The sequence below is a fragment of the Zingiber officinale genome, chromosome 3B, assembly GCF_018446385.1.
Source record: "Zingiber officinale cultivar Zhangliang chromosome 3B, Zo_v1.1, whole genome shotgun sequence".
NCBI lineage: Eukaryota > Viridiplantae > Streptophyta > Magnoliopsida > Zingiberales > Zingiberaceae > Zingiber > Zingiber officinale.
This window is the reverse complement of record NC_055991.1, coordinates 5,759,841-5,787,412: the sequence shown is the minus strand read 5'-3', so window position 1 is coordinate 5,787,412 and position 27,572 is coordinate 5,759,841. Positions and strand designations below refer to the sequence as shown.

Sequence of the window (27,572 nt, the reverse complement as noted above, 5' to 3'; positions counted from 1 at the left end):
GTTGAACTACTGTACATCGACGTTCGAATGACCATGAGTTAGCTCTTATGTGAATGGATTAATGGATTTGATTGCTTAAGGTCTGTTGAGTTTTCCTTCTTTGGTTGATTAGGAAAACTATTTTAGATTAATACACGTACTGATTCTGCTCTGCGGACAGCGAGTGTTTGTGCATAAGCTTTGTGCTTGGCTCACAATGAATTGATGCTGAAGTATTGGCTATCTTGTATGGAGCTTTGCTTTGACTCTGTTAGTTTTTGTTCTCTATAGAATGATGGAGGGTATTTGGTAGACTGCAGCTCAGATAATAATTGACACCCCCTTTTAAGGAAAATCATTTCCAATTTGCACTTGTTTTTGATCATTAAAGGACTTCTCTGAACTTTTTAAGGAATCTGTGGCCATTTACTCATATTCATTTACTAAAAGGGATCTTAATTTATAGATTAAATTGATTACATCAAGGATTAAATCAAATTTTAAATTGCAATTACATTAAATCAGATTTTAGCTTGATTAAATTAATTTAATTCATCAGATTTTTAAATCATAGATTAATTTAATAAATCAAAATTCTTTTAATTAATCTAACTAATTTGAATTAAATTAGTAATTTTTTAAATTGATTAAAATTATTATTTAATTCTTTCCATAATTATTTTTGTGTTTTTAAATTTTGTATATTTTTTTATCTATTTCAATCCTACTGACCCTAGCAATTCAGTTTGGCTGGTTCTTAATTTTTTGAAATTTTTGATACTGATATTGATATCACCAGCCCTGACAGATGGTTATCTAGTTATTGCCTTACCTTACCATAGATTATGACGATACAACACAATACTCATCTACGAACAACTTAACCCACATCATCTCAGAAACTTATGAGTATTGCTTAGTCCTTATCTTTCACACTCATATGATCTATCTCATTTTGCTTTCTAAAAATTTCAAGTAACCCAATGTTCACCAACAAATGCATATTCTGATGTCAATCTGTGGCCATTGACTAAGCTATAATCTGCATCAAGATAGGTCTATATTAGGAAGTTCTTCTCTTCTCATGCTAAATACATTCTCTCAGTTACTTTGCCTGGGGTTCTGCATATTATTAACAAGCCTCTCCCTCATCGATGTAGTCCTTGGAGGACCTTCATCAGTGATTTCCAGGGTGTGAGGCTATCAGAAGAGGAGGTTGTGGAGGATCGGGCTGAATTGTAGAAGTGAGGGGGGAGGGGATGGTAAACAACGAACAACTGTGTGGTTTGGATCTCCAGTGTTGTGGGGGGAGAGAACATGGGTTAAGGAAGGTGGGCTAGGCTGTGGAGAGAATCTGTGGTTGGGTAGGTTAGGTTTTAAGATTAGAAAGTTGTGTGATTGGGAGGAGGTGGCGGGGTGAAGCAGCTAAGTTTTTTTCCTGATGGGAGGATTAAGTGTGCCTACTCAACAAGAATTGTTGCGAACAACAATTTTTTTTTTTCATTTCTATATTTTTTATTTGCTTTTCCTTTTTCCATATAATTCAATGCCTTGACAGCCCGACACTAAGTTTGTTGCCTCCTTTGGTTTCTTTTATCATAAGTTACATCACTTTCTGCTTTTCTTCACGTGGAACTTTAGAAATTTACTTGTAGTGCTAACAGATAGATAAATCTCAAGCATAAAGAATTGATTTAGTTTCCTAGAATATTATCTCCTGAAAATATGCACAGAAGTTTCTTTTTTTCATGAAAGATAACAAATTATATTTTGAATTTTGTATTATGTATGGAGATTGTAGCGGGAATATGTTCAAAAATATGTGTTCTTATATTCTTATATATGATTTTGTAATGAACTTGTAAAATTTTATCTCGAAAAAATCAAATATATATTGTTAAGTAATAGATAACTAGTTTTATTATGAATATTGCATATGACTTGGAAGAATTTTAGACAAAGACATTACAACTTCTGTTGTCTAACCGTTCAGATACAAGAAAGATGAAAAATCATTTTTGAATCTTGTATTACATTTGGAGATTGTAGTGGGCATATGTTGAAAAATATCCATTCTTATAAGATCAAATATCCATTAAATAATAAATAACTAATTCGACATAAATGTGTCATATGACTTGGAAAAATTTTGGACTATGACATTACAACTTCTGTTGTCTAATTTTAAATTGAATCCATTCAAAAACAAGTAATTGTATTAAAAAGTTTTAGCAAGCATTTAAAGCGGCAATTGTTTTAAATAGGTTCATTTAAAATTACAATAACCACATAACGAAGTAATATATCTCCCTGACCAACATAGAAATTCATCAAGTTTTTGAGATTGATATTGCTATAAAAGGAAACTCGTATTTGCATAAAATCTCAGCATCCCAAGATCACCTGGGAGGGTTTTGTACTTCCACAGTTCCACTTATTTCTATGTATAGAATTCGACTATTCTACTGAATAGGTCTACAAAACATTGGGTTTTGGACACTCCCACAAAATCCCGTGCCACAAAAATCAAAATCCACTAACCAAATATTACTTTAAGCATTTTAGTTAGGTCTTCACTTTTCAGGTAGATGAATCATGAGAATAGTGTGTTCGAACCTGTATCGCATTTACTTCTCAAATGTTTATCCTTAGAGAACCATAAGGCATTGCCAATGTTCCACTTCTGATATTCCTTTTGCAATAAACCACTGGTTTGCTATCAGGTTGCGAGTTTGAATGATATCATCTCAGAAAGAGGAGCTTGTGGTGTTGGTTTCATTGCAAACTTGAAAAATGAACCTTCTCATAAGATTGTGAATGATGCCCTTATAGCGCTTGGCTGCATGGAACATCGTGGAGGCTGTGGGGCTGATAATGACTCTGGTGATGGGGCTGGTCTAATGACATCTATTCCCTGGGATTTGTATAACAACTGGGCTGTGAAGCAAGGACTTGCTTCTTTGGATAGGTCAAAAACTGGTGTTGGAATGATTTTTCTCCCAAAAGATGAAAATTTTGAGAAAGGAGCCAAGTCAGGTATTTCTACAGAAAATGTTTTATTTCTTCTTTGTGGCTTATCCTTTTAATGTTGCTTCAAGTATGTAAGTAGAGAAGTTACTGTTATTTCTGTAGCTTATCAGTGTATTATAGCTATATTTTTTTGGCTACCTTACTTGATTTTGTTGCTTATATACATGGATTCTTTAATATAGTGCTGAAATATGTTATGTGATAAATACTGGTAATTTAACTGCATCACAAGTTATATCCACTTCTTCAATTAGGTAATTTGTTGTTTTTTGTCGCCTTTAAGTTAAACCTAGATGAATTTCTTAATTGTTATTTTGATTTTCTCTTCATGCTGTTGAATTTTTTTCCGCTTCTGTTCTCTTCAATTTTCTTTATATGAACTATATTCTTTTAAATTTTGTGATATTTTTTCATTGCAGTTATAACAAAGATATTCTTAGAGGAGGGTTTGGAGGTCATTGGTTGGAGACCTGTTCCTGTAAACACATCAGTGGTTGGCTACTATGCCAAGGAAACAATGCCCAACATACAACAAGTGTTTGTCAAAGTCCTTAAAGAGGAAAAGGTTGATGATATTGAGAGGGAATTGTATATTTGTAGAAAGCTGATTGAAAGGGCTGCAAAATCTGAAGAATGGGAAGATGATCTATACTTTTGCTCTTTGTCAAATCGGACTGTAGTTTATAAGGGGATGCTTCGCTCAGAAGCTCTTGGACAATTTTATTTGGATGTTCAGAATGAACTTTACACATCTTCGTTTGCAATCTACCATCGAAGGTACAGCACTAATACTAGCCCTAGATGGCCTCTTGCACAACCAATGAGGATACTTGGACATAATGGAGAGATCAATACTATACAGGTTATTTTGTCTCTAAATTAGCTGCTGAGTATTTAGCATCCATAACAGTGATTTCCTGATTATTTAAATTTTTCTGGTTGAAGGGAAATTTGAATTGGATGCAATCTCGGGAAGCAACACTCAAGTCCCCTGTTTGGAGAGGCCGTGAGAATGAAATTCGGCCATTTGGGAATCCAAAAGCATCTGATTCAGCAAATCTTGATAGTACAGCTGAAGTATGTCTTCTCATTTAGATTAGCTTCCTTCAACTTTGCAATAAGTGTTATCCATCATAAGCTTGGTTATATTTATTGTAATTTTTTTTGGCTTTGTATGTTTTCTCATTTATATTAGCTTCCTTCAACTTTGCATTAACTGTTATCCATCATAAGCTTGGTTATATTTATTGTTTTTTTTGGCTTTGTATTCTATTGAGTGCTCTAGACAGACATGTTTCCTTCTGAGCTAAATTAGCTACCATTGGTTTCACTTTAAGAACATGGTATCTTGGCATACATAGGCACTGTGATTTTGGATCTTTTCAATATTATTCTTCACTGAATATGTTAACTGATTATCTTTATTGAAATTTTCAAAAAGGTGTTTTTTTTCCCTTCAATCATAAAGAATTGAGCTGGTGCATGTATTTTAAGTTTATATCAATATCATGCTTACAATGCTATGCAGTCACTCTTCACACACATCATAGTTGAAGATGGAATTTTAGATAATATGAAGAATAATTTCAAATTTATGTTGATTAGAAATGTGACAATTTGCAGACTACTCGAATTAATTATGTTGTTTAAGATATTATATATCATGCTTGATGAAGCTGATCTTGATTTTGGAGATTTATGATTTACTGAGCTAATAATAAGGCAGCAAAAACATTTTTTGAGAGGATTTTATTTCAAATATCTGTGGATATATCTCAACTTTTATAAATTAGGTTGGCTTGAATTGAATTCTGTATTTTTCATGTTGATCTTGGTTCTTAACAACATCTTCAAAGTCAAAGCACTTGAACAAATATTTCTGCTCTGATGCCTCATAATATCAAACCCATCCTCAAAAACTGGAACATTAGCTGAATTACTTTTCCAACATATTGATGGCATTAAAATCCCTTATTTTGTTCAACTTGATTTACTTATAAGATGTTTCAGAAATATGTTTTGTAAAGTATTTAAACATTGCAAATTCTAGTTTATTGCCTAATAATGCCAAATTTTTCCTAAAAAAACTGGAACATAAGGTGAATTACTTTTCCAACACAGTGATGACATTCAAATCCCTTAATTTTGTTCAATTTAATTTACTTAGTTTTTTTAGAAATATTTTTTTAAGGATTTAAACTTTTCAAATTTTATTTTGTTGAAACTGATCTTATAATTTGGTCCTTTGGAATGGTTTGTGACAGCATTCAGAATTATTTTGGATAGTTCACAAACAACTTGAACTGGAATCTACCAATCTGTTCTAGTTTATGTTTAGTACAGCTTGATTTATGAGTTGATTTGACTGACTTTATATACATGCTCATGCTCGTCTTTACACGACAATTGGATTGACCTATATTTTAAGTCACTGCTGGAATATCAGATTTATCAGCATGATAATTTTTTATACTGAAATGTTAGTTAAGGCAAATTTACAGTCAAATACGAGTTTTTGTTATGTATTCACTTAAGGCATATTAGTTATCATATATGAGTTTCTATCATGCATCGGCTGGAAGATTATTAACTTTAATAATCATATGCTACCGACATGACTTGGTAGTTGGTACCAGTATTCAAAATTTCGTTTCGTGCTGGGCGGAACAGGCAAAACTTACCCTTTTTCCCGCACACCGAAACCGGCACCGGAAGAACGACGATTTCGTTGTGCGTCATTGAGAGCGTCACGCGACAAAGGAAGGAATCGCGCGCGCTTGTCGTCCCAGACGCCTCGCACGCCTTGTAGGCAGCGCCGGAGGAGTTGTGGGACTCCTTTGGCTCTGCTAGATAGTCTCGGGCTCCTCGCAGGTGTTGCAGGAGTCGCGAGACTCCTCCGGCGTCGCGGAACTCTTCCGACGGCGCGGGATTCCTCCGGTGGCGCCTAGAGGTTTGTCATGCGCGCTCCGTGAAATCACTGTTAGAAATTAAATATTTTAATTTAATTAATTCAAACATTTTGCAACTTAAATGTGATATCTCGAAGAGGATTTTAATAAACCCTATTAAATTATCCTAATAAAATATAAATATATTTAAAATTTTAAAAATAATAACTTTTATTAATTTATATTTTTAAAAATTAATTTTACTGATTTAAATTTTATTTAAAAATTCTAACAAAATTTTAAAAATTAAAAATCTCTAATAAATCAGATTAATAATCTGATTTTTTAAAATTAATTTTACTGTAAATATATTTAAAATTTTAAAAAAATTATTAAATTTTATTAATTAACATTTTAAAAATTAATTTTACTGATTTAAATTTTATTTAAAAATTCTAAACAAAATTTAAAAATTCTAATAAATCAGATTAATAATCTGTTATTTTTTAAATTATTTTATATTTGTTCATGGTAAATATATCTAAATTTTTTTAAAAATTAATATTTTGAAAATTAATTTTACTGATTTAAATTTTAGTTAAAAATTTTAAAAAATTCTAAAATTTTTTTAAAACAATTCTAATAAATCAATAAAAATATATCTTATTTTTAAATTATACATAATAAACATATTTATCTAATAATTACTATATATAAATAAAAAAAATACCGATATCGTATCGGCACGGCACGATACAATACCGAAACTGTATCGTTCCGGTCTAGGACCGAAACCTTGGCACAGGTCGAGATTTTAAACCTTGGTGGTACCATATAAAACATTTGTCTTCCACGTAAATACCCCATTCTTGTACCAAAAGGAACATTTTTCTTTATTCAGAGCTACTTGTTCTTGGAGGCAACACCATCTAGAACCTAGAATAATAGTGTTTCTCCGCATCCATATTTGTAAAAGTCGTGGTTGGTATCAGTTTGATTTACGAGGAACAATGTTCATTGAGTTTTAACATGTATAAGCTACTTGTGGTAACCGTTAACAATTGTCATGTTGGCTGTTAAGAACTAGTATTCTAGCATTCATACTGTCATACCAAATTCCGCCCTTTGACATCCATCCATGTCAGCTATTATTAGAATTTACAAACTCAATTCATTCAAATATAGCTTTGCATAAAACTCAATGGAGGAAAAGATTTATGTACCTATCCCAAATAATTGGTACAAACATGCCTTGATGACTGTTACATGACAATTCATTCAACTAGGTTATATGGATATCTCAGAACATGAGTATCAACAAAACAATTACTTTGCATGCTAAGCAGTATAAGTTGGTGGCAAACCATTCTGTCTTGTAGCAGTGCTGTTGTAACTAGCACACACACGCAGTTGGTGGAATGTGGTTATTGGTAGGATTTTGGGACATTAAAGTTTGACCACCACTTGCAGCCAAACAAATTTTGGATTTCCAGATTCACAACCACGGACATTCTTCAAGCTTTTCTTTTTATTATCATAGGAGAATTTACCTTTTTGACATTTTGCTGCAACATTGCAACTCGTGGGTCTTGGGATCTTGACTATCCTAAGATACTTTTTTCCCTGTCTTTTGGTTGATTATTCAGTGAGAAAGTTCTCTGTATGTTCCACTGCAGCAATTTGTTGCCTATAGCAGCAGGAATACCAATTCCTCATTTTTTTGAACTATATGTGATTTTTTTCCTTGTAATTTGATCCATAACATTCATGTTTTCCTTGATCAGTTATTGTTGAGAAGTGGTCGGACTCCAGCAGAAGCTCTTATGATTCTTGTTCCTGAGGCGTATAAGAATCATCCAACATTGACCATAAAATACCCAGAGGTGATTTTTTGCGCAAACTATATCATCAGGAAACATTCGTGAGTTTGTTCCTTCTTTGGTTTCAGTATGAATGCCTCTCTTTGAATAAAATAGTTTTCTGCTTTTGCCTTCCCTTTTGCATCCTTATCTAAAATAGAATAGTTTATACTCGTGTTAGGTTGTTAATTTTTATGACTACTACAAGGGACAAATGGAAGCTTGGGATGGACCTGCATTGCTTTTATTCAGGTATCATATATCAACTTTATCAGTGTTGTAGGCATATACATTCTAAATGTGGCTTTTTGACTCCATTAGTGGTTTTGAAGTTATTTAATGCTTAGTTAGGGTTCAACTCTTTTTCATATATACATACAATACATGGTGTAATTTTTTATTTCTCGATCAATTTGTTTTCAGAACTTTGTATCCATCTTTCTTAAATATTCCACAACTATGTTTGTCTCTCTCCATCATTAGTTCCTCTATGTTAGCAAGCAAACCTAATGTGAGTTGACATCCTATCAGCTGGCCAAACACTAGTAGTCTTTTAGCATATTAGTATTGCTTAAGTTACATATTGGAATTTTGATTGGCACATCATGGTTGTATCATATTGGTCAATCTAGTAACCACTAGTTTTGGAAGAGTTTGGTGTGTGCACATGTACTGCTATTTAGAGTCTAGGACTGATTTATTATAGGACAAAGTTATTCTTTGAGTAGCAACTGCTTGACAAATTCTTTGGAATTGTTCTTGTTACAGTGCACCCATATGCATTAACCAGGAGTTTTACAGATGAAAATTTGTTTAGTAGTGAATTAGGTAATTTACCTAGAATTTCCAAAACTTTAGCTATAATCATTATGTATTTGTCATGTTCCTCAAGCCTCTTGATTCTTTAGAAAAACAGATAATAAAATGTCACTGATCAAGAATATCTTCCAAGTACTCTTATAGATATTTTCCACTCTAAATTAAGTGCTTATTTTAATTGCCATAGTGATGGAACGACTGTTGGAGCTTGTCTGGATCGAAATGGTCTTCGACCTGCTCGATATTGGAGAACAGTGGATGACATGGTTTATGTTGCATCTGAGGTACCTGATATTTAATTCAAGAAGGATGAGTTTTTATGATACACAGTATTTGTAATTTACATTGTCACCATTAATATATCTATCATTTGGATCTTGAGAAGATAATAAATTGAGTCAGCACAGACAATTATGAAGACCAGAAGCACTATACAATTTGTAATAATTTAGCTATTTGTTCTAGAAATATTTCATTTGATGTAGTGGACTTCAAATAATGGTGTAACACAAGGGAAAATGAGGTTGTCTCTCAGCTTACTTCACGACAATTTCATTTGTCACTTAGGTCTATAGCATAGTTTAAAAAGGTTGTCTGTGTGGAGGGCCTGGAGGCATATGGAACCACGTATATCCTTCAGCATGTCACATCCCTGCATATGTATATATGACAATGTTTTTTTTTTCAGCTTCAGTTGATACATCATTTTATTTTTCTTATTTGGTTCAATTGAATTTTAATCTATTCAAGAATAAACTTGAGGAGACATGATGGATTTAGTATTTCTTTAGTTTACTATATATATAGAGAACCTATGAATGAGAATGGAAGCCCCTTTAAAGGAATTATTATTTGATAGTGGTTATAATTTATGATCACACTAACATAACACTTTGTTGGGTGCAAGTTTTTATTTCCAAAGTCTACATAGAAAATCACATTTTGTTTCAAACGATGGTAGAAAGGAATACTATGATTACAAGCAACATGGTAATGATTTTCTTTTGTTAAAATGGTTTCCAACATTTCCATATCAATTTTAAATTTTTTTCATCATGAGCATTATGCATAAATAGTTTTTTATTTATCATTATGACCTGGATGCAAAATGTTTTCAATGGCTTGTTTATTTTGATAAAGTTCTTAGTAACTGCTATTTATTTATTTAATTTTTTTTTTTGTGTGATCACACTTAAATCTTAAAAAAAAGTTCATGGAAACTACATAAATTTGGTTTGTAATTTGTCCCTGAATGATAACTTCATGGCCTTCAGACTGATCTTGACTAGTAAACAAGCTGCTAAGGTATATATATATATTTTTGTGAGTCGAGGAAGGAATTATTTCAAAATTTCAAAGTATCTAAAAAATCGGCATCAAGAGAAATCCATTATAGAAATATTCAAGTTCTAGTTAAAATCCACAAGCCAATCCATTTTTTAAAAAGAGCAGACTATATCTTATCATTTAGAAATGATATATATTTTAGTTATTTATCTTTATTGTTCAATCTATCAGTTCTTCACTCAGAGTAAATCTGGAAATTATTGAATGCTGTTAACCATTTTCACTTTTCTCACTAAATATTAGACACTGTCTAATAGTAGATACTTTTGGTTCTACATGAGGGGATAACTAATAATGCTTCTTTATCACTTTCTATGACTCTGTATTAACAATGAATAGCATGGATCTTACAATGGAATTGTTTATAACTTTATATGTGAATTTCCTGAGTTATCAGATCTTACATGTCAAATTTAGTTGGTTTTTGCAAATTGAAGGACAACCTGCACATTCTGGGGCAACTTAAGTGAAAGCATAGTATTTCATGTGGGATTTTCTTTGCTGGATGATGGAATTTTGTTTGAGCGTACGCACATTTGAGAATATATAAACAGACATGTCTCATCTTCCATGTTTATGTTGAAGATAGAATTCAAAGAGATTCATAAAATAAGAAAACAAAAGAAGCCAACAAGATAACCTATCCAACCAGGTCCTATTTGATCATGTATCATAGATTCTGATCTTATTAGGAATTTTTAATATTTTCTTAACTTGACATGATTTTAGTAGATGTTTCATCTTTTTTCATGCAGAAATAGGAAGTATCTAATTTGTAAAATGTAAAATAATAAGACAGATGCAGAAAGACCCAAAAAATAAAAGGAAAACTGGAGGCTACAAAAGACAAAATGGTGCATGTATGGAAATTGCAACAGTTATAGATGAAGTCTAGAGTCTATAAGGAATTTAAGTTCGTGATGGGTCCTTTGGCTAGAAGATAGAAGCTGGAAGATAGTGTTGTTTATATCTAGCTAGATCCTCCACATGAATAACTTGACAAAAGAAAGTTGCCATAGCCAGTGGGCTGTGCCGCCTGTTCATAATCTTTCCAGTTGGTGCATGTAGTGGGTGGAATTTGATGTGAGAGTTTAAAACACACAGAATTGTGGCAAGTGTTTAGAATACGAGTCTCATTTCAATCTCAGTGAGTTTTAGGATTGGTACTTACTGGGTACTGGACTAGTCTGACTGTATTGACCATAAACATAGAAATGGATCACAGGCAATTATTTTATAGTATACATCTGTAAGGTGTTGTGCTTGCTTGCAGTAGCAATATAGAAAATATTGTTTACTGTAGTCCACTAACAATCCTTGTCTATTTCATAAATATTGGCCATACTAGTAGGTGGAACCAATATTTCAAACCCTAGTGCTGATTTAACTCCAGAATGGATGTCCTTAGTTTTCTGGCCTGACTTTTCAAAAAGCACATCGAGTAGAAATTTGAAGTCCCATAGCAAGACAAGCGCATCATTGTGGGTAATGGTTGACTTGAGACTATTGGAATTTCTAAATTGAATTAGCCTACAGAACACTAATGCCCTTTCCAAAGGATGAGGGTGAATATGAAGACCCTTGTGGTCATCTGGGTAATTGTTTGCTTGAAAACTTCAAAGTATGTTTTGTTTATCATTGTTGCTGCTAACTGTTTGCAGGTAGGGGTTCTGCCGATGGATGACTCAAAGGTTATATCAAAAGGCCGATTAGGTCCAGGAATGATGATAACTGTAGATCTACAGAGTGGTGAGGTGAGCACGCCTTTTCCTTTCCTTTCCTCATTTCTTATAGCTAGAGTATGTTATAAAAGGAATTAATATCTTTTTATGATTATAGTTGAACACATGCAATATGATTTGTCATCATATGCCTATTTATTTGGGCAAGTCTATTCTGATTTAACATGAAAAACTGATATGTAATTAGAAACTGTATGTACATAGCTAGAACCTAGTTTCACTGAAATTTTGTGACTAACTTTCAAATTGTAAGACTAGTGTCACACAGCATCAACTTGTTCTGATAAGTACCAGTTAATGGTCTCAGTATGATGTTGCTTGATTAGTATTCAATTTTGAGATTAGGTTACTTTAATCTGTCTAGTTGATAACCAAGTTTAATTGTTTTAATAAGTGTTGTTAAGGAATGGAATATAAATGGATTCTTATTTGAAATGGCATGTCAAACAGAACAGTAATACAAACATTGGGTATCTATTTAGAAATTATTGGGAGCTTTGTATACATCATCATTTTCTTCACCATTGTCATGCCGTGTTGGTCTGAAGAACTATTTTGGAACATTTACATAGGTCTTATTTTTCTACAAAATTTGATGTGAGGCTATAGCATTAGTAATATTTGCACAATCAAATTACTTTTTATTTCTCAATTAGAGTTTTCTGTAGTCTTCTTTTACCTCTTCTATTTTCAACTTTAATGATTCACCTTGGCTACCTATAGAATGTATTGGTTCCTTTCAAAATGTAGATATCATCTCAATATTTTTTTTTATATGAGTTGTTTCCTACCTATTCATCAGGTACACCACAATTTCAATAAAATTTCCTGGTCTAAAGGGCTCATGACAATCACATAAGATTTGAAAAGCTTCTCCCATTTCAACCATCCACTTTATCGTGAATGTTTCTTTTTTTTTGAATGGTAGATTCAACTCTATCACTCTTATAGAAATCTCATGTCTATCCATGTTAACTAGTCCTTTGATTCTTTCTTAGTAAAAGTCTGTTTCATTATTATTCAGTTTTTATTATGTCCTGTTTAATCAATCTACCGGCGTGAGATTGCTTGGATGCACTCTTAATTTCGACTCCAATTATTATTGCTAGAGCATACATGTTAAGTGACCATACCTTCGGTTGTAACCACTAATTTGAAAACCTAGGGCAATCAACCAACATTTTTTGCTGAAATAAGAGGTAACGAGGGTCATAGTAAAATACAATGCAAGAAATAAACAAATCTGAATGCATTTGAGGAATCCAATAGTCATGAGTACTAAGAACATTCCTCATATGAGCACTAAGAGCACTCCGACCATGATCTACTATTTTGTCTATCCAATCAGTGTGTGTTTGGATTTTGGTCCAGGTTGGGTTTCCTTGCACATTACGTTGCCAATCAGTGTGTGTTCAACATGGATGCCAATCAACATTACGTTGGTTACTTAGTATGATATAACAGCAGTAATCATTGTTTTCAACATTAATCACACAATTGATATCATCTAGTTATATGATTTCAACTATACAGTGATAATAATAATTTAAATTTGCATGTGTAAAACTAAACATCAGCAATATCTCTAGTATGCCAATGATGACGACTGAAGCATAAAAAAAGCTAAAAACATATAATACGATTGAAGAAAGCATCAGGAGTTTCAGAGGGAGGAGAGTGGTGCAAATCAAGTGGTGTTTGAAACAAGTTGCATGGATCTTTAAATATTAGAGGAAGAGGGATAGGATCCTATGTCCAATTGCAGTACTTTCACTAGAATGGAAGCACATCTTTGATCCAAACATAATTTGTTGTCACTTATCACTCTCATTTGCACAGCTCAATGCAGTTCAGTTTGACAATAGGCCAATCCACAATATAAATGAATCATTTTTAATCACATGAAAAGGGAAAATCTTACTTTAGATATATCAAGTTCAAATTGATTGCCTCAGCATTTTCACCTGTCGTCAGCTAGCATCATTTAGCTTAGAAAAATTCATTAAAACTATGAATTTAAATTTTAGATCAAACTGAAGCTCAATTCATTTCAATTAGACCAGTCTAGTTAAATTCCAAGTCATACTAAATTCCCTATTTTTTTTTTATTTTTTATTTTTTTTTATTATGGGTGATAAAGTTCTATGACCAAATAGTTGAATTGTGTCGCATTTTAGCTTCTTCCAACTTTTAATGCATGTTTTTATTGCTATTCTTGTTTATTACTTTTTTTAGGTTTATGAGAATACTGAAGTTAAGAAGAGAGTTGCTTCAACTCACCCTTATGGTGACTGGTTACGTGAAAAAATGCGCATTATGAAACCAGGGAACTTCCTTTCTTCTGTTATCATGGATAATGAAACAACCTTGAGACATCAGCAGTAAGGCTCTATCACCTTTTACCTAATTTTCTGTTATGTATGGACTTCATAATGTAAGTCTGGGAAGCGTTAGTTATTGAAATTCTGACTTAGTTTAACAAAATCAGAATGTTTGCTCTTTTAACTTTCGCCTTGTGTTGCAGCATTTCTGGCAACCACCCAACTTAGTTGTAGTAACTTGACATTGCCTCTCAGCTGCATATTTTATATTCGTCAAGATGGTTGTCCTTGATGATTTCCAAGGTTTTCCATGTATAAATTACAGATTGTGGAATTATTTTTATTGTGATTTGTGCAAAGTTTAAAATATTTTTCTGGCTCAAAGTTTCGATCATTGACTGAAATATTATAGGTTTAATACCTTGTCATGCCAACACTTAGCACACTGCCATTCTTCAAAGTGTACTGAGATCAACTTAAAGGTGCTGCAAGACTATATTCTTTCCACTTAACTTGTTTTCCTCCAAATATAACCTTATCACAATTAAAAAGTCTATTTAATTAAAATTTTAGAGCATCACGTGCAAACATATAATAAGCGTTTTGACTAATGATATTACCGTATTAATAACTACATGAGTATTGTGTATTGGATGAGGGCATAAGTTTTTTAAAATCCTAGAGATCAATCATAATTTTTTAAGATTTAGATGAGATAATGCTCTTAGAACATTTGATATTAAAATTGGTTTCTCGGCATGTCTATAAATATATCCTGGTTAATTAGTGGTAATGAGACTTGAACTAACACAATTAAAACTAAATATAGACACATACAAAATTTGAACTCATCTCAATTTCTTCTAATTTTAGCATCACTCCTTTGTTGCTATTAGTGCTTCTCCTCTCCCCCGGACCCTTTCCTATTCTTTTTAGTGTACCTAGATCATGTTTGTTGGAATTCCATTATGGTTGGTATGATGGTTTCACTTGTAGCGTTGGACCAGTATACATGGTAATATGGTAAAACATTATCACTGTTAACATTATAACATAATCAAACCAAAACACTGAACATTTATTGAAAGAAATTGTTGAAGCCAGAGTGCTTCATGTCCTTAGTACCACATGATCTGGCATTTTGGTAAATGCATGGTTTTAAATGTCATTTGATGTCAATAAGCATGACTGAAGTGATGTTAATACTAAGACGTGTAAATGCACCTGTGCTACTCATGTTGACATGATTTTCATTGCTCGCAACCAAGACAAGACACGTCTGAACCTGTTTCACAGCAGGTTTTTGATGGTGCTTACCAAGAATGTGCTTTCTTGGTTAGTTTAGTTTGGAACTAGCTGTTACTGCACCCATAACTCATCTTTGATTTGATTCCTTCTGGTGATCCAAGGTTGGAGTACTAGAAGGAGAGTGGATGAGAAGAGAGAGTGGGGAAGAGACAATAAGATTCTACTCATGATTCATGCCTCAATTTCATCTACTGGTCATGAAAAATTGAAGTGGAAGGGACAAGGAGATGCACCAATCGGAGCACTTTTGTTGCAAAGAAATTGAGATGAATCTCCTTCAGTTTTAATTGAGACAATTGAAGTCTTCCTATATCCTATGTTTTAGGACCATTATTTAATATGAATCTACTTATATTGAGAAATGAATTCCTATATCCTGTCTTAGGACCATTATTTAATATGAACCTTAGAAATTATCAAATTGATCCTACTAGGTTACTACAAGAACTAATCCTCCCATGCAATACTCAATACTCATTTTGGTTTTAGGAAGCTATAATCATTACTCAAAATGCTTTTATATTTTTGATAATTTATTGCTTCATAATAATCCAATTAATTTTATAATTAGTATGGCTTAGAGGTATAAGTGATGAGGATTATAGGGTTAAAATTGAGTTGATCACAGAATGCTTTGAGGTGTATCGAGAGTCATCTCAGCACTGTATTGAAGTTGTTTGCAGTTGAAAGACTAAGGGCGTGTTTGGTTCAGGGATATCACTGATAACCAAGGTTGTCCGCTTACGATAATCTAGGATACCCGTGTTTGGTATGAGGTTTTTCTGGATTTCAAAGTTTTTCTCGATTCCAAAACGTTAGCAAACATCATCAATCTCAGCATCGAACCTGGAATAAGAAAACCATGGGTCACCCAAGGTTTTTCTCGATTCCGGAGGTTAAGCAATTTTTTTTTCCTGAAGTTACCCTTGGAAGGATCAGAGCCGTCGAGCGAGCTGGGCGGTGCCGGATCGGCAACAGGATGGTGCGGAGATGGCAACAAGCAGATCGCCGTGAAGCTTCATGTGGCGTGTGGAGGAGCGGTGGCCAAAGGTGGCAGTAGTGGGCTGTGCTGGATCAGCAACGGGGTGGTGTGGAGGTGGCAACATGCAGCGGCAGCAGCGCAACATTCCTTCACGCGTGCAGATTGCCATGAAGCTTCCTATGGTGGCCAGAGGTGGCAGCAGGCAGCAGCAGCAGCGCAACATTCCTTTACGCGTGTAGATTGCCGTGAAGCTTCCTGTGGTGGCCGGAGGTGGCAGCAGCATGCAGCGGTAGGCAGCGGCGGTAGCGCGGCGGCAAGCGGCAATATGTGGCAGGCAGTGGGCGGCGGCAGCGGAGGAATATGACGATGGTTTTTTTTTTTTAACTTAGGTATTTGATTAAAACTTTGGTTAATTAAATCAATCAACTCCTAGCTATAGTTGGAATAAATTAAATAGACAATCTAAAGCCCAATAAAATTATCTAAAAAATTCTAAAATAATAAAAAAAATTATCCAATTTTATTTATTTATATATATATCACTATTAATAATAATATTATCATTATTAAACCAAGGATAATAAGGTAAAGTTATGTTTCATTCCCTATAATCTTGGTTATGTGATTGCTAGCTAAGGTTATGTATGATAACTTAAACCAAACACACCCTAAAAGTTTAGCATGAAACAGTTTTTTAAACTGTGAAATGATGTGTAATAAATTCAAATGAGGATGAATAGCTCCATTGTGAAATCAAATTGGATAAGGATAAAATTGTTAAGATTGGATGGTTAGCATTGATTTTGTTAAACTAGTAACATTTTGTAACTGACTGTACTAGTTAATAACTAGCTTATGTAGATTATAACGTATGTGAGATCCATGATGTCAAATGTGTTTTATAATCTCGTTCCACACTGAGATATGGGTGCTAACAAGATGGCTCCTATACCTATTGATTTACCTCAAAGCTGTGTTGATTCCAGTCATTTATCAGAATGGTTTTCTCCCCGCTTTGAGCAGTATTGAATGATATTTTAAACTATGGTACCAAGTTATTAAAAATCCATTTTCTTGCACAGCAGTTTTTTTTAATTCTTAATTTTTAATTTTGAATATTTTCATCTTTTATTCTAATATAAATATTTCCATAGGAAATTATGGATCTATGCTATAATTCTGATATATGATGATTATGGTAAGAGATGTTTTATTTGTTTTTTTTTTCAAAATGTTGTTCCTTGCTTCTGTTTGGATCAGGGCATTTGGCTATTCAAGTGAAGATGTCCAAATGGTCATTGAAACAATGGCTTCACAAGGAAAGGAGCCAACATTTTGCATGGGAGATGACATTCCATTGGCAGTATTATCTCGGAAGCCACATATGCTTTTTGACTACTTCAAACAACGCTTTGCTCAGGTTGGTTGGTCTAAGTTGTAAGTTTGGTGTAAATGTAATGTGATTATCTTTCTTATTTGGGAAATTAGTTATAAAGTAGCAAGTTACTCATGCATCTGCAACATGGCATTTTATGATTCGTTTATTATATATTTCTATTAAGTGATCACATACCTTTAACTTGATAAATATTTAAAATCTTTAGAAATTTTATTTATTGAAAACTGAATTATTTATCCCTTTAAATCATTTAAAAACCCAAAATTGACACCACAAATCAATTTCTTTCATTTTTGATCCTTTTAGATCATATATATTGTTATGGTTAAATATTTTGTTTCATGAGATTTATGTTATTTTCAGAGATATTATATTGAGGTATTAGATTCTAGATACTGCATTATACTCCTTTCTTAGAAAAATTTAATATCGTTCAATATCATTAATAAAATATTAAGGCTTGCGAACTATTGAACAATATAATTTGGGCTCGAGTTCAGCTCGAAAAAAAGTTTGAACATATTCGAGTTCGGCTCCAATTCGATAAATTCGAATACGAATCAAATATTTTTCGAGCGGGCTCGAAAAGCTCACAAGCCGGCTCAAAAAGCTCGCGAGTGGGCTAGATTCGTTTGCACCCCTAGGATCAACTGTTGGCCAAATACTAAATAATTTACTGATGTAATCCTATGAACCCCTTAATTTCTCCACAATCTACATATGAGCCTAAACTTAAGTGCCATAAGCTATGTGCTTCAACTCAGGCTGCTTCAGCTTATGTATGTCATATCTAGGTATAGGTTCTATTTGGTGCTTTTGTATTAGTTTTAGCCAGTGTCAAATGAATTATTATGTTTAATAAGAAATTAGAAATTTCTGCAGAAAATTCAGACTAATGAGGCTGTGAGTCTTCTCATTCATGTTCTTCTGTTTTACACATTTGTAAATTTTGAGCTACGTAATGCTCATATTGCTGAATTTTGAGATGGATGACATTTGATCCTTGGTTACTAAATTACTTAAGTTTCCAAGTAGACATTTATTCAAATTTAATTAAGCCTGCAAATAATCCTTTTTGATGAACATTTTATATTAGGAATTTCAGCATAGCTCTCAACAAATTGTTTCTGTATTCATCTATAGTTCAATAGTCCTCTGTGTAGAGTGTAAACATTCATCTTGAAGTTCCATCCACTGCATGTTATCTAAACATGATTAGATGCTAGATTATGCTTAACATTCGTTTTTTCTTCAACACCTAAAATATATTAGGCACTCTCACAAACAAGCTTTGTAAACTGTTTTATGCCATCTAAAATGGTGACTATCCTTCTACATTCATTTAGTCTGTAGAATAGTTGCATCATTTCCATTTTCCATATGTTGAATTTCTGTCATCTGAACTCCTATCAACACGAATTCAGATGATTGTTTTGTTTTGACTAGCTCAGTTCGATGTGTCCTCATCCCTGTTTTCTTCTTCATACATTGACTTCAAATTTATGTTGATTCAGTAGCTGTTTTTCCTTCTTTGTATGTTGCTGATCATGGTCGTTTCCACAGGTCACAAATCCTGCAATTGATCCACTTAGAGAAGGCCTAGTGATGTCTCTTGAGGTCAATCTTGGCAAGCGTAGAAACATTTTAGAAGTTGGTCCAGAAAATGCATCTCAGGTCTGTGTTATTGATTCATCTTTTGTAAACTTTGTAAGCTATTTGGAATTTATTAATACCTCTTTTCCCAGGTTATTTTGTCAAATCCTGTTCTGAATGAAGGAGAACTTGATTCACTGATGAAGGACCCAAATTTAAATGCTCAAGTATTGTCCACATATTTTGATATTCGAAAAGGTTTGGATGGTTCAATGGAGAAAACATTGCAGAAGCTCTGTGAAGAAGCTGATGAAGCAGTTCGGGATGGTTGCCAACTTCTTGTTCTTTCTGACCGTTCAGAGGAGCTGGTGAGTATTTGGTTACTGCATCTTTCTTCTTTGTTAACATAAGTCTTAGGTTATTACATTAATTCTTTCAATAAACAAGCATGAAATAAAATGTTTTATTGTATCTTATTGTTTCAATATCTAAAGGTGTTCTATATCTTTGATCTCATGTGTTCCTAATCATACCACAATGAAATGGATAAGTACAGGAATAAATTTGCCAAACCATTCTCTTGAAGATTATTTCAATCTATAAAAGACTTCTTTAATTTGCACACAACAGGAGCAACAAACTTAGGTTACTCCATTTGACCTCCACCTCCAGATTACCATAGAAGAAAACATACTCGATACTTAATTGATGTAGAGTCCACTAAAAGATGTAGAGTCCACTAAAATACAACTGCTATTGTAAGGAAGAAGCAAACTAATGCAAGCTTAGTCACTAGTGACAATGTGGTCCGTCCCATATGCTTTTTCCTTCACCATTTATTGAGCTTCAAATTTGTCAATAGAGCCATCATAAGATATCTTAATTTGAAGCCAATAGTAGACTTACCAAAGGAAGGAGTGCCAAGGTTCTTGTATTCTTAGAATGTAATGTAGTCAGCTGATTGTTATTGTCTGTCTTGACTTTGAATAAATAGAACTTCTGGGATAGTCTGAGGAGTCATTACAGAATCTAAAGCAGAGATAAAAGAATACTGTGGAGACAAGCAAGCATAAAAGATGTAACGATAAAGAGGATGTATAATTGTTGCACTTTCAGCTACTCTTTGGGAAATAGGAAGGTCATTGTCTGAGGTAGTATCCAGATCCAAAGAAGTTTATGGTTGGGCAGTGGAGTCTGCCAAAGCAGCTACAACTTGCTCAGTACGTGGTTGTCTGTTGTTTGTCTATACTAGTTGAGTCTCTGGTATCATTTGCTCTTTAGTAAAGGATGGTTGAATAGATGAAGCACACATAAAAGAAGATGGTGGAATCTACTAAGTAGTAGGCATAAGAAACACCTGAGCTTGTCTCATGTATGGTAGGAGGGATGAAGTATATTAGCAGAAACAAGAGCTTGATGTTAACTTATGATAATAACAAAAATAGTCTTTCCCATATTTAGAACATCCAAGAAAATACACAATAAATTGGGGTGAAATAACATCATCCCAAAATTGCAAGCGAACCAAGCAACAAGGTTCTTGCTGTCTCAATTGAATGCCCACTCTTCCTTTTTACATTACCATCCTATTACGCGTATGGAAACTAGATGACTGATGAAGAATATCCTAACTAGAGAAGAAAGATTGAAAGACACTAAAGAAGTATTCTTTGGCATTGTCATTTCTAAGTACAATAGTAGGGATTCCAAATTAAAGACAATGGGGAAAGCTTCAAAACTTTCTTCTTTTTCAAAAAAGTCATGCATGACTAATCAACAACAAAGGTTCTAAACTACTTAAAAAGCAAGTTTTGAAGGGATGGCTAGGGTCCCAATTATCAATATGGACTAAAGAAAAAGGTGCAAAAGTATGGTCATGGACATCGTAGAAGTGACAATCAGACATGCTCTCCTAAATGACACTGCACACATTCAGGAACATGTTTGATTGAGCAAGTTAAGAACTATCTTTTGGAACTTTTTTTACAGACATAGATGCCTCAGACAACTGTGGGTTTGAAGTGGAGAAATATCGGCCACTAGACTAGATGTATGTATAGTCATTGTCAGTTTATATATTTCTTCAAATTCGTAAATCTTGAATGTTTACAAGTCAACATTAAAGGTTACTGAGAATTTAGCAACTCAGTAAGTTTTTACTTACAGTACATTTGAAGGAAATTTAGGCAATTGAAAACTGATGAAAGTGGTATAGATGCTGTAGGAATGATCTGAGCAACACCCTTGACAGATGAGAGGGGCCTATCTACTAGAGTGACATGAATAGGATGAGATGTTGGTGTAAGGCCGGACAAGAGAGAAAGCTCTTGAATTTGTCATCCAAGTGTTGGACTTAGATACATGTGTCATACAAGAACTAGAGACATTGTCTTCATGGACTAAAAATGTCAAGAGAGTGAGATTATGCACTCTGAAATGCACCACTTAAGGTGATTATACTTCTCAGTTCGTATATCAATAATAGAGAGCTGCCATGAATATCTTCTTGATAATTTTTCTTATAATTCGTTCGACTGTAGTTATTCTTGACACAAATTGAATACACAGCACTCACGCTACTAATATTTTTCTTGTTTTTGCTTTTGGGTGAGGTTAACTCCACCTATGATGAATAAACTCCGCAATGGCCGGTCCTAAGCTTGGAAAAAAGAGGAGGGTTGCGTTATTTTGTCGGTCAATGTCAAACAAAGGCAAATGTTATGTCTGGATCCATCCAACTGTTATTTGTTGTGTGAGGTTCAAATTGATTTGGGTGCACCATCCTCTCCTACTCTTTAACCGAACCTTCCACATGCAATTCTAACAGAAAATTCTGCCATACCCTTGTTCACACACATTAAATAAATAATACCATCAGTGTGAAAATATGGATGATAGATGTGAGAATCTCATTATCAATTACTTTGATACATAGATCAATAAGAGCTAAAATTGACAGTTTAGTTGGGTTGGAATGTCTACTGATAGACTACTACCTGATTTACTTGAAAAGAGTTCAGCACAAGCAAATTACCATCAAGAATATTACCAACTCACAACATGCATATTAACTCATTTCATTTCATCCCATGTTTAGAAGGTCTATGCCAATTTAGGATCATGATGAAAGTACAAGTTAAATCTACAAGTGCCTAGGACCGAATTGTATGACATGACAAAACTTGATAGTTCAAGTTCCTTATTTTTAACTGTCAATTAGATCCAAACTTATTCTTTAACTTTTAGCTGATAGGAATATTTGGACTTGTATGTCATGACAATCACTAACAAGCACAATTTGCCTAAATGAAGCTTGTCGGAGCCCCTTTGAAATTCTAGCAAAGTGTCCAATTCAACTTAGAGTGATTATTTGAGCCACATGTTGAAAATGACATGAGGTTTGGATTGAAATAAAACTTGTTCCCTTGTGATTTAAGGATTAATTGTACATCGTGGATAAAATTTTAAAGACTGGTCATCACTGTCAGAAAATATAGATGCTAGTTTGTGCAATCTACAAATGCATTGTGAGGGTAAGAACCTGCACTTAATCTTATAGATTGGTTAATGTTCATATATATAGAATCAAATGTTTCAAGTTGTTTGCATTTGATTCACTGAAGATGTCTATGGTAAGGTGGTATAGATGGGACAAAATATTTCCAGGTTCTCTACATTCAAGTGCACATTCCCTAAGAATGAAAATAGTCTACCATAGTTTCAAATGTGGTAGACCAATTGACACCGCTGCTCCTGTATTCTTTGTCTAATTAGATGCGAACTCCCATGTTGTCACATAGAATTTAAATAAGTACAGAAATTGCTAACTTTATCCCAACTGAAGGCCATAACATTTGATGTTTTTATTGTTGCAGTGTCTAGTCTTAAAATGTCAACATCGAGTATTAGGCTTGTAGCCATTGAACTCAAACATAGAGATTCTGAGAATCCATAGGGTAAACAAGTGGTTAAACCTTTAAACGAACCACTAGAAGAGGAGGAAGATAAACAAGAAATAATGAGACTTCATGTGGTATGTATTTCATCTACACCGACACTAGATGATATGTGTATGTGTGTGCACACACATGCATGTGTGCATGTTTGTGTGTGTATTATTGAAAAAATAGGTATAAAAATCCATAAGCACTCACATTTTGGTGAAGGTGTTTTTTGAACCCAAGACCTTTGACAATAAACCCTCACCATTCTTGGTAGTTGGCACCCTCAACAGTAGATGATATATGGAAACACAATAATGTTTCTGATAGATTGTGAGGCATAGATATAAAGTATGCAAGATTGTCTTAGATTGTAGAAATTGTTTGAATGTAATCCCCCCAACACAAGAAATAACTCCCATTTAAGTCTATCTTACCCATATAAAGATGCTGGTGCAAATCTCTTCAAACTTCTTCATTAGTCAAAGAGGTGTTTAATCCCCTCCAAATCTGAGACCACAGCATAAATGTAGTTTATTTTGTGTCTAACACAGCATTCTGAAACTGATATTTGCCATTAACCTTTCCTTTTTCTTTTCCTTATAATTTTGAATAGATACCTACTCGTCCTGCCATTCCTATACTGTTAGCTGTTGGTGCTGTCCACCAACATCTGATACAAAATGGGTTGAGGATGTCCGCTTCAATTGTTGCTGATACTGCTCAATGTTTCAGCACCCATCATTTTGCATGTCTAGTTGGATATGGAGCAAGGTATGATTCATCTTGTTAGTCATGCATATGTTCTTGTCTAAAACTTCATACTTACAATCTGTTCTGCTATCCAGATTGTTCAGTTTCTTAAGTTATTTCAATGAGGCTTGCATTCTTTTATTTTATACCACTTGAAGTCTGTGAGCTAGAAATCAATGGACATCATGATGAATATCCATATGTGACCCAATTACATGCTGCCCTACTGTATCTTCCCCTTTGGCCAGTCATACCGACATGTCAGGGTGCACCAATCTGAGGATTTGCTAGCTGTTGATTGTTTTAAGCATGGAGCCACTATTATCATTATAAACCATAGGTTTTTGGATCCATTCATTGAGTACTATATTGATAATTGGACTCGATCAGAATCTTGTGATTGTATTTCCTACTGCCTGCAGTTTGGTAATCTTTGATGGACTCTCACTACTTGTTGATCATAGATTCTAATTTTTTTTACTCCTAAGCATAATTTTTAGTCGATACAATACAAATTTTAGTAAGAAGTGGGGCATGTGCGAGTGTCTCTATTGTTCAATGCATGCATATACAACAATTTTCACATTGAAGTTGCACAAGTCTGACGGGAGTAATATTATATGACTAACAACGCTCTCTTTTTTTCAACTAAGCCTATCACTTCTCCCATATGATGCTGCGGAACCAAACCATTTAGTATTTTACTATTTGATACTCCTTTATATTGGAATGAGTTAAAAATGTTTTGACGTTTTCACCATTTAGTATTTTACTATTTGATACTCATTTATATTGGAATGAGTTAAAAATGTTTTGACGTTTTCTTGTGGGGGATAAAGAAATATAATTTAGCTTTTAAGGTTTATCCTTTGTAGTAATCATATCTCTCAGATTATGATGATAACTTGGGGTATCAACATGATGATCTCTCAAGGTGGTTTTGTATTATTGAACCATAGCAATTTTGTAGCTTGCTATACTGTTGAAAAGATCTGCGATGATGTGATTAAAAATAAAAAATCTATTAATTAAGTTGTGATGTACTGTTATTGTGTCCTACCATCATTATCAAGTTTGTCGTAACTATTTAATGTCTGCTAAATAAACCTTATCCCTCCATTGAGCACTATGCATGGCTATATTGCTAGAAAATTTCAAATTCTAGGTTTTAGCTACAGAAGTTGTACCAACTATATCATTTTTCATTGTTGTCTCATAAAGTTGTAAATTCTGGGTATCAAGTTGATACCATTAAAAATGTGCTTCTCAGTGCGATATGCCCCTATTTGGCACTAGAGACGTGTCGCCAATGGAGACTCAGTACCAAAGTTGTTAACTTGATGCGAACTGGAAAGATGCCTACTGTGACGATAGAGCAAGCACAAAGGAATTTCTGCAAGGTACACATTTATTGCAGCTATCATACTTATTGGGGTAGTGTAAGTTTCATTTTGGACCACATTTAGCTTGGTCAATGGATATAATACGTCTGTGAATTCTCAAGTATCTTTCTTAAGCATCCTGATTATAGCATTTGAAGCAGGTATTGAAATTTGCAAGTTTACATGTTAATTCGAATGATACATTTACGCTCAGGTATATCTATGGCTTGTAATCAAGTTGGTCAAAACTTCCATAAAGCTTAAACTCGTCGTATCCTGTATATAATGTCGTCAAGACAACTCGATATTCACAAGTTTCAAAATCCTTGAATACCTAGACATTGCAAACCTCAAATAACTTTGGGCTGCTCATTTTGGAATATGAAATATAAGCAATAGTTAAATGTTACCACAAGTTCTGCATCAAATTATTTCAATGTTACGCAGTAGGGTGAGTGCTCACCCTTACGTCTGAACTATTATTAAAAGGCTATATCGGTATCAGTATCTTGATTGGGCTTATTGGAGAACTTATTATCGTCTTGTTACATTCATCTAGGGTAAACCTACAGTGCACGTACACACATAACCTTGATCTGCACAATTACTGCCTGTGTCAAATAAGACATAAATTAAATATCTCAGTAACAATTTGTTTTTTTTAAAAAAAAACTTCTATCAAGTGCTCGCAACACGTCTCGAAAATCTAGCATAATGAATTTGATATATACACTTATGACTTTGGAGGATAGTATGTTTAATATTTCACTCTAGAACCAGGCCTAGTTGACTTGTTGGAACAAAATTGTTTTGGTGCTGATCAATGTCCCTTGTGTCACTACGGTAACAGTTGTCAATCAACACTTATTATAAGAATATGATTATGGAGAAGTGGAGAAGGGACAAGAATAAGAATAAGAGGAAAAGGAAAGACAAATAAGAAGATTAGGAAGACTTGGCTGCTACTTAAACAATACACAAACTAGACGCAAACTTCCTGATGCCCTCAAAAAATCTTACGTTTATAAAAACAAATCGATACAATTTAATAAATAGGCATGTAAAATTCAATGACATTTTATTCTTTTTAGCTAACTCAGTATAGTTTTCACGTCCTTTAAAAGACCAGATTATCGTGAGTCTTATAAAAGAGCCTCCTTTCAATAAATATTTTAGCACTACAATACTCTTCTCTCTTGCATGAGATCATAGATCAAGGCACTCAACTGTGTGAGCTGACTAAGACTATCAATACTAGGATTCGACAAAACCCTTTCCTGTACCCATTTTGAAATGACACATCATGGGGGCAATTGAGAAAAATGAGCCTGTTGGTTTCATCAGATGAATTGAGCAGATGAACAATGGAAGTGAGGGATGGAAGTAAACAAGGAAGAGAAAAAATGTGTAAGAAGAAAAGGGGAAGAAGTAGTGAAGGCTTACTCTTGTTTCCATATCTCCAAGGAAGAAGATTCTGGTGATTGCTGCTTGAACTTAAGAATGTGAGGGGATTTGGTGGAGGTCTTTTTCTCATAAAAGAAGGGGAGAACATCTACTGCTCGGAGATGCCAAAGATGGCTAGCTCTCATAGAAAGTAATTAGAAGAGGAGAGTTTGCAACGGGAGGAATTGCAATATTGATAAAAGAATGAGACAAGATCTCGAGTAAAAGCATACTTCTAAGGCAAGTCTGTGAGGACTGAGATCCAACCTAGGAATAGATCAGAGTGTAGGTTTGAATGATTCTAAATTTTTTTGTTAAAACATTTTTGAAGCATGGTTGACAAGTTAAGACATGTATTACTAGCTTTGGATATATAATATTAATATGAAAATTTTAAACAGTTGATTCTAATAGATGAAGTATTATTAAAATTATTGATATACTATGTGTATTCAAAATACAATATAATTCTTAAGGTGTTCCATCTTTATATAGCAAGTCGCAGCTTCTATAAGAAAATTTATAATTAAAATTGATGTCAATGCCAATAGTTAAAACATATTCTTTGGATATATAATATTAAATGAAAATTTTAAACAGTTCATTCTAATAGATGATGTATAATTAAAATTATTGATATACTATGTGTATTCAAAATACAATATAATTCTTAAGGTGTTCTATCTTTATATAGCAAGTAGCAGCTTCTATAAGATAATTTATTATTAAAATTGATGGCAATACCAATAGTTAAAAGTTAAAAAATATTCTAGTCTAGGTAGTGGG

The 27,572-nt window shown here is 33.6% G+C and overlaps 1 protein-coding gene across 1 annotated transcript in view; it reads left to right on the top strand.

Moving 5' to 3' along the window:
• Positions 1-27,572, top strand: part of LOC122055660 (ferredoxin-dependent glutamate synthase, chloroplastic-like) — a 42,252-nt gene that overhangs the window by 845 nt on the left and 13,835 nt on the right. The window contains exons 2-14 of the mRNA XM_042617197.1: positions 2,703-3,015; positions 3,429-3,871; positions 3,955-4,086; positions 7,682-7,780; positions 7,938-8,008; positions 8,763-8,859; positions 11,584-11,676; positions 13,900-14,045; positions 17,536-17,695; positions 19,238-19,348; positions 19,420-19,635; positions 23,825-23,982; positions 25,232-25,361. Of these exons, the coding sequence (XP_042473131.1) occupies positions 2,703-3,015; positions 3,429-3,871; positions 3,955-4,086; positions 7,682-7,780; positions 7,938-8,008; positions 8,763-8,859; positions 11,584-11,676; positions 13,900-14,045; positions 17,536-17,695; positions 19,238-19,348; positions 19,420-19,635; positions 23,825-23,982; positions 25,232-25,361 (2,169 nt within the window). The remainder of the gene's footprint in view (positions 1-2,702; positions 3,016-3,428; positions 3,872-3,954; positions 4,087-7,681; positions 7,781-7,937; positions 8,009-8,762; positions 8,860-11,583; positions 11,677-13,899; positions 14,046-17,535; positions 17,696-19,237; positions 19,349-19,419; positions 19,636-23,824; positions 23,983-25,231; positions 25,362-27,572) is intronic.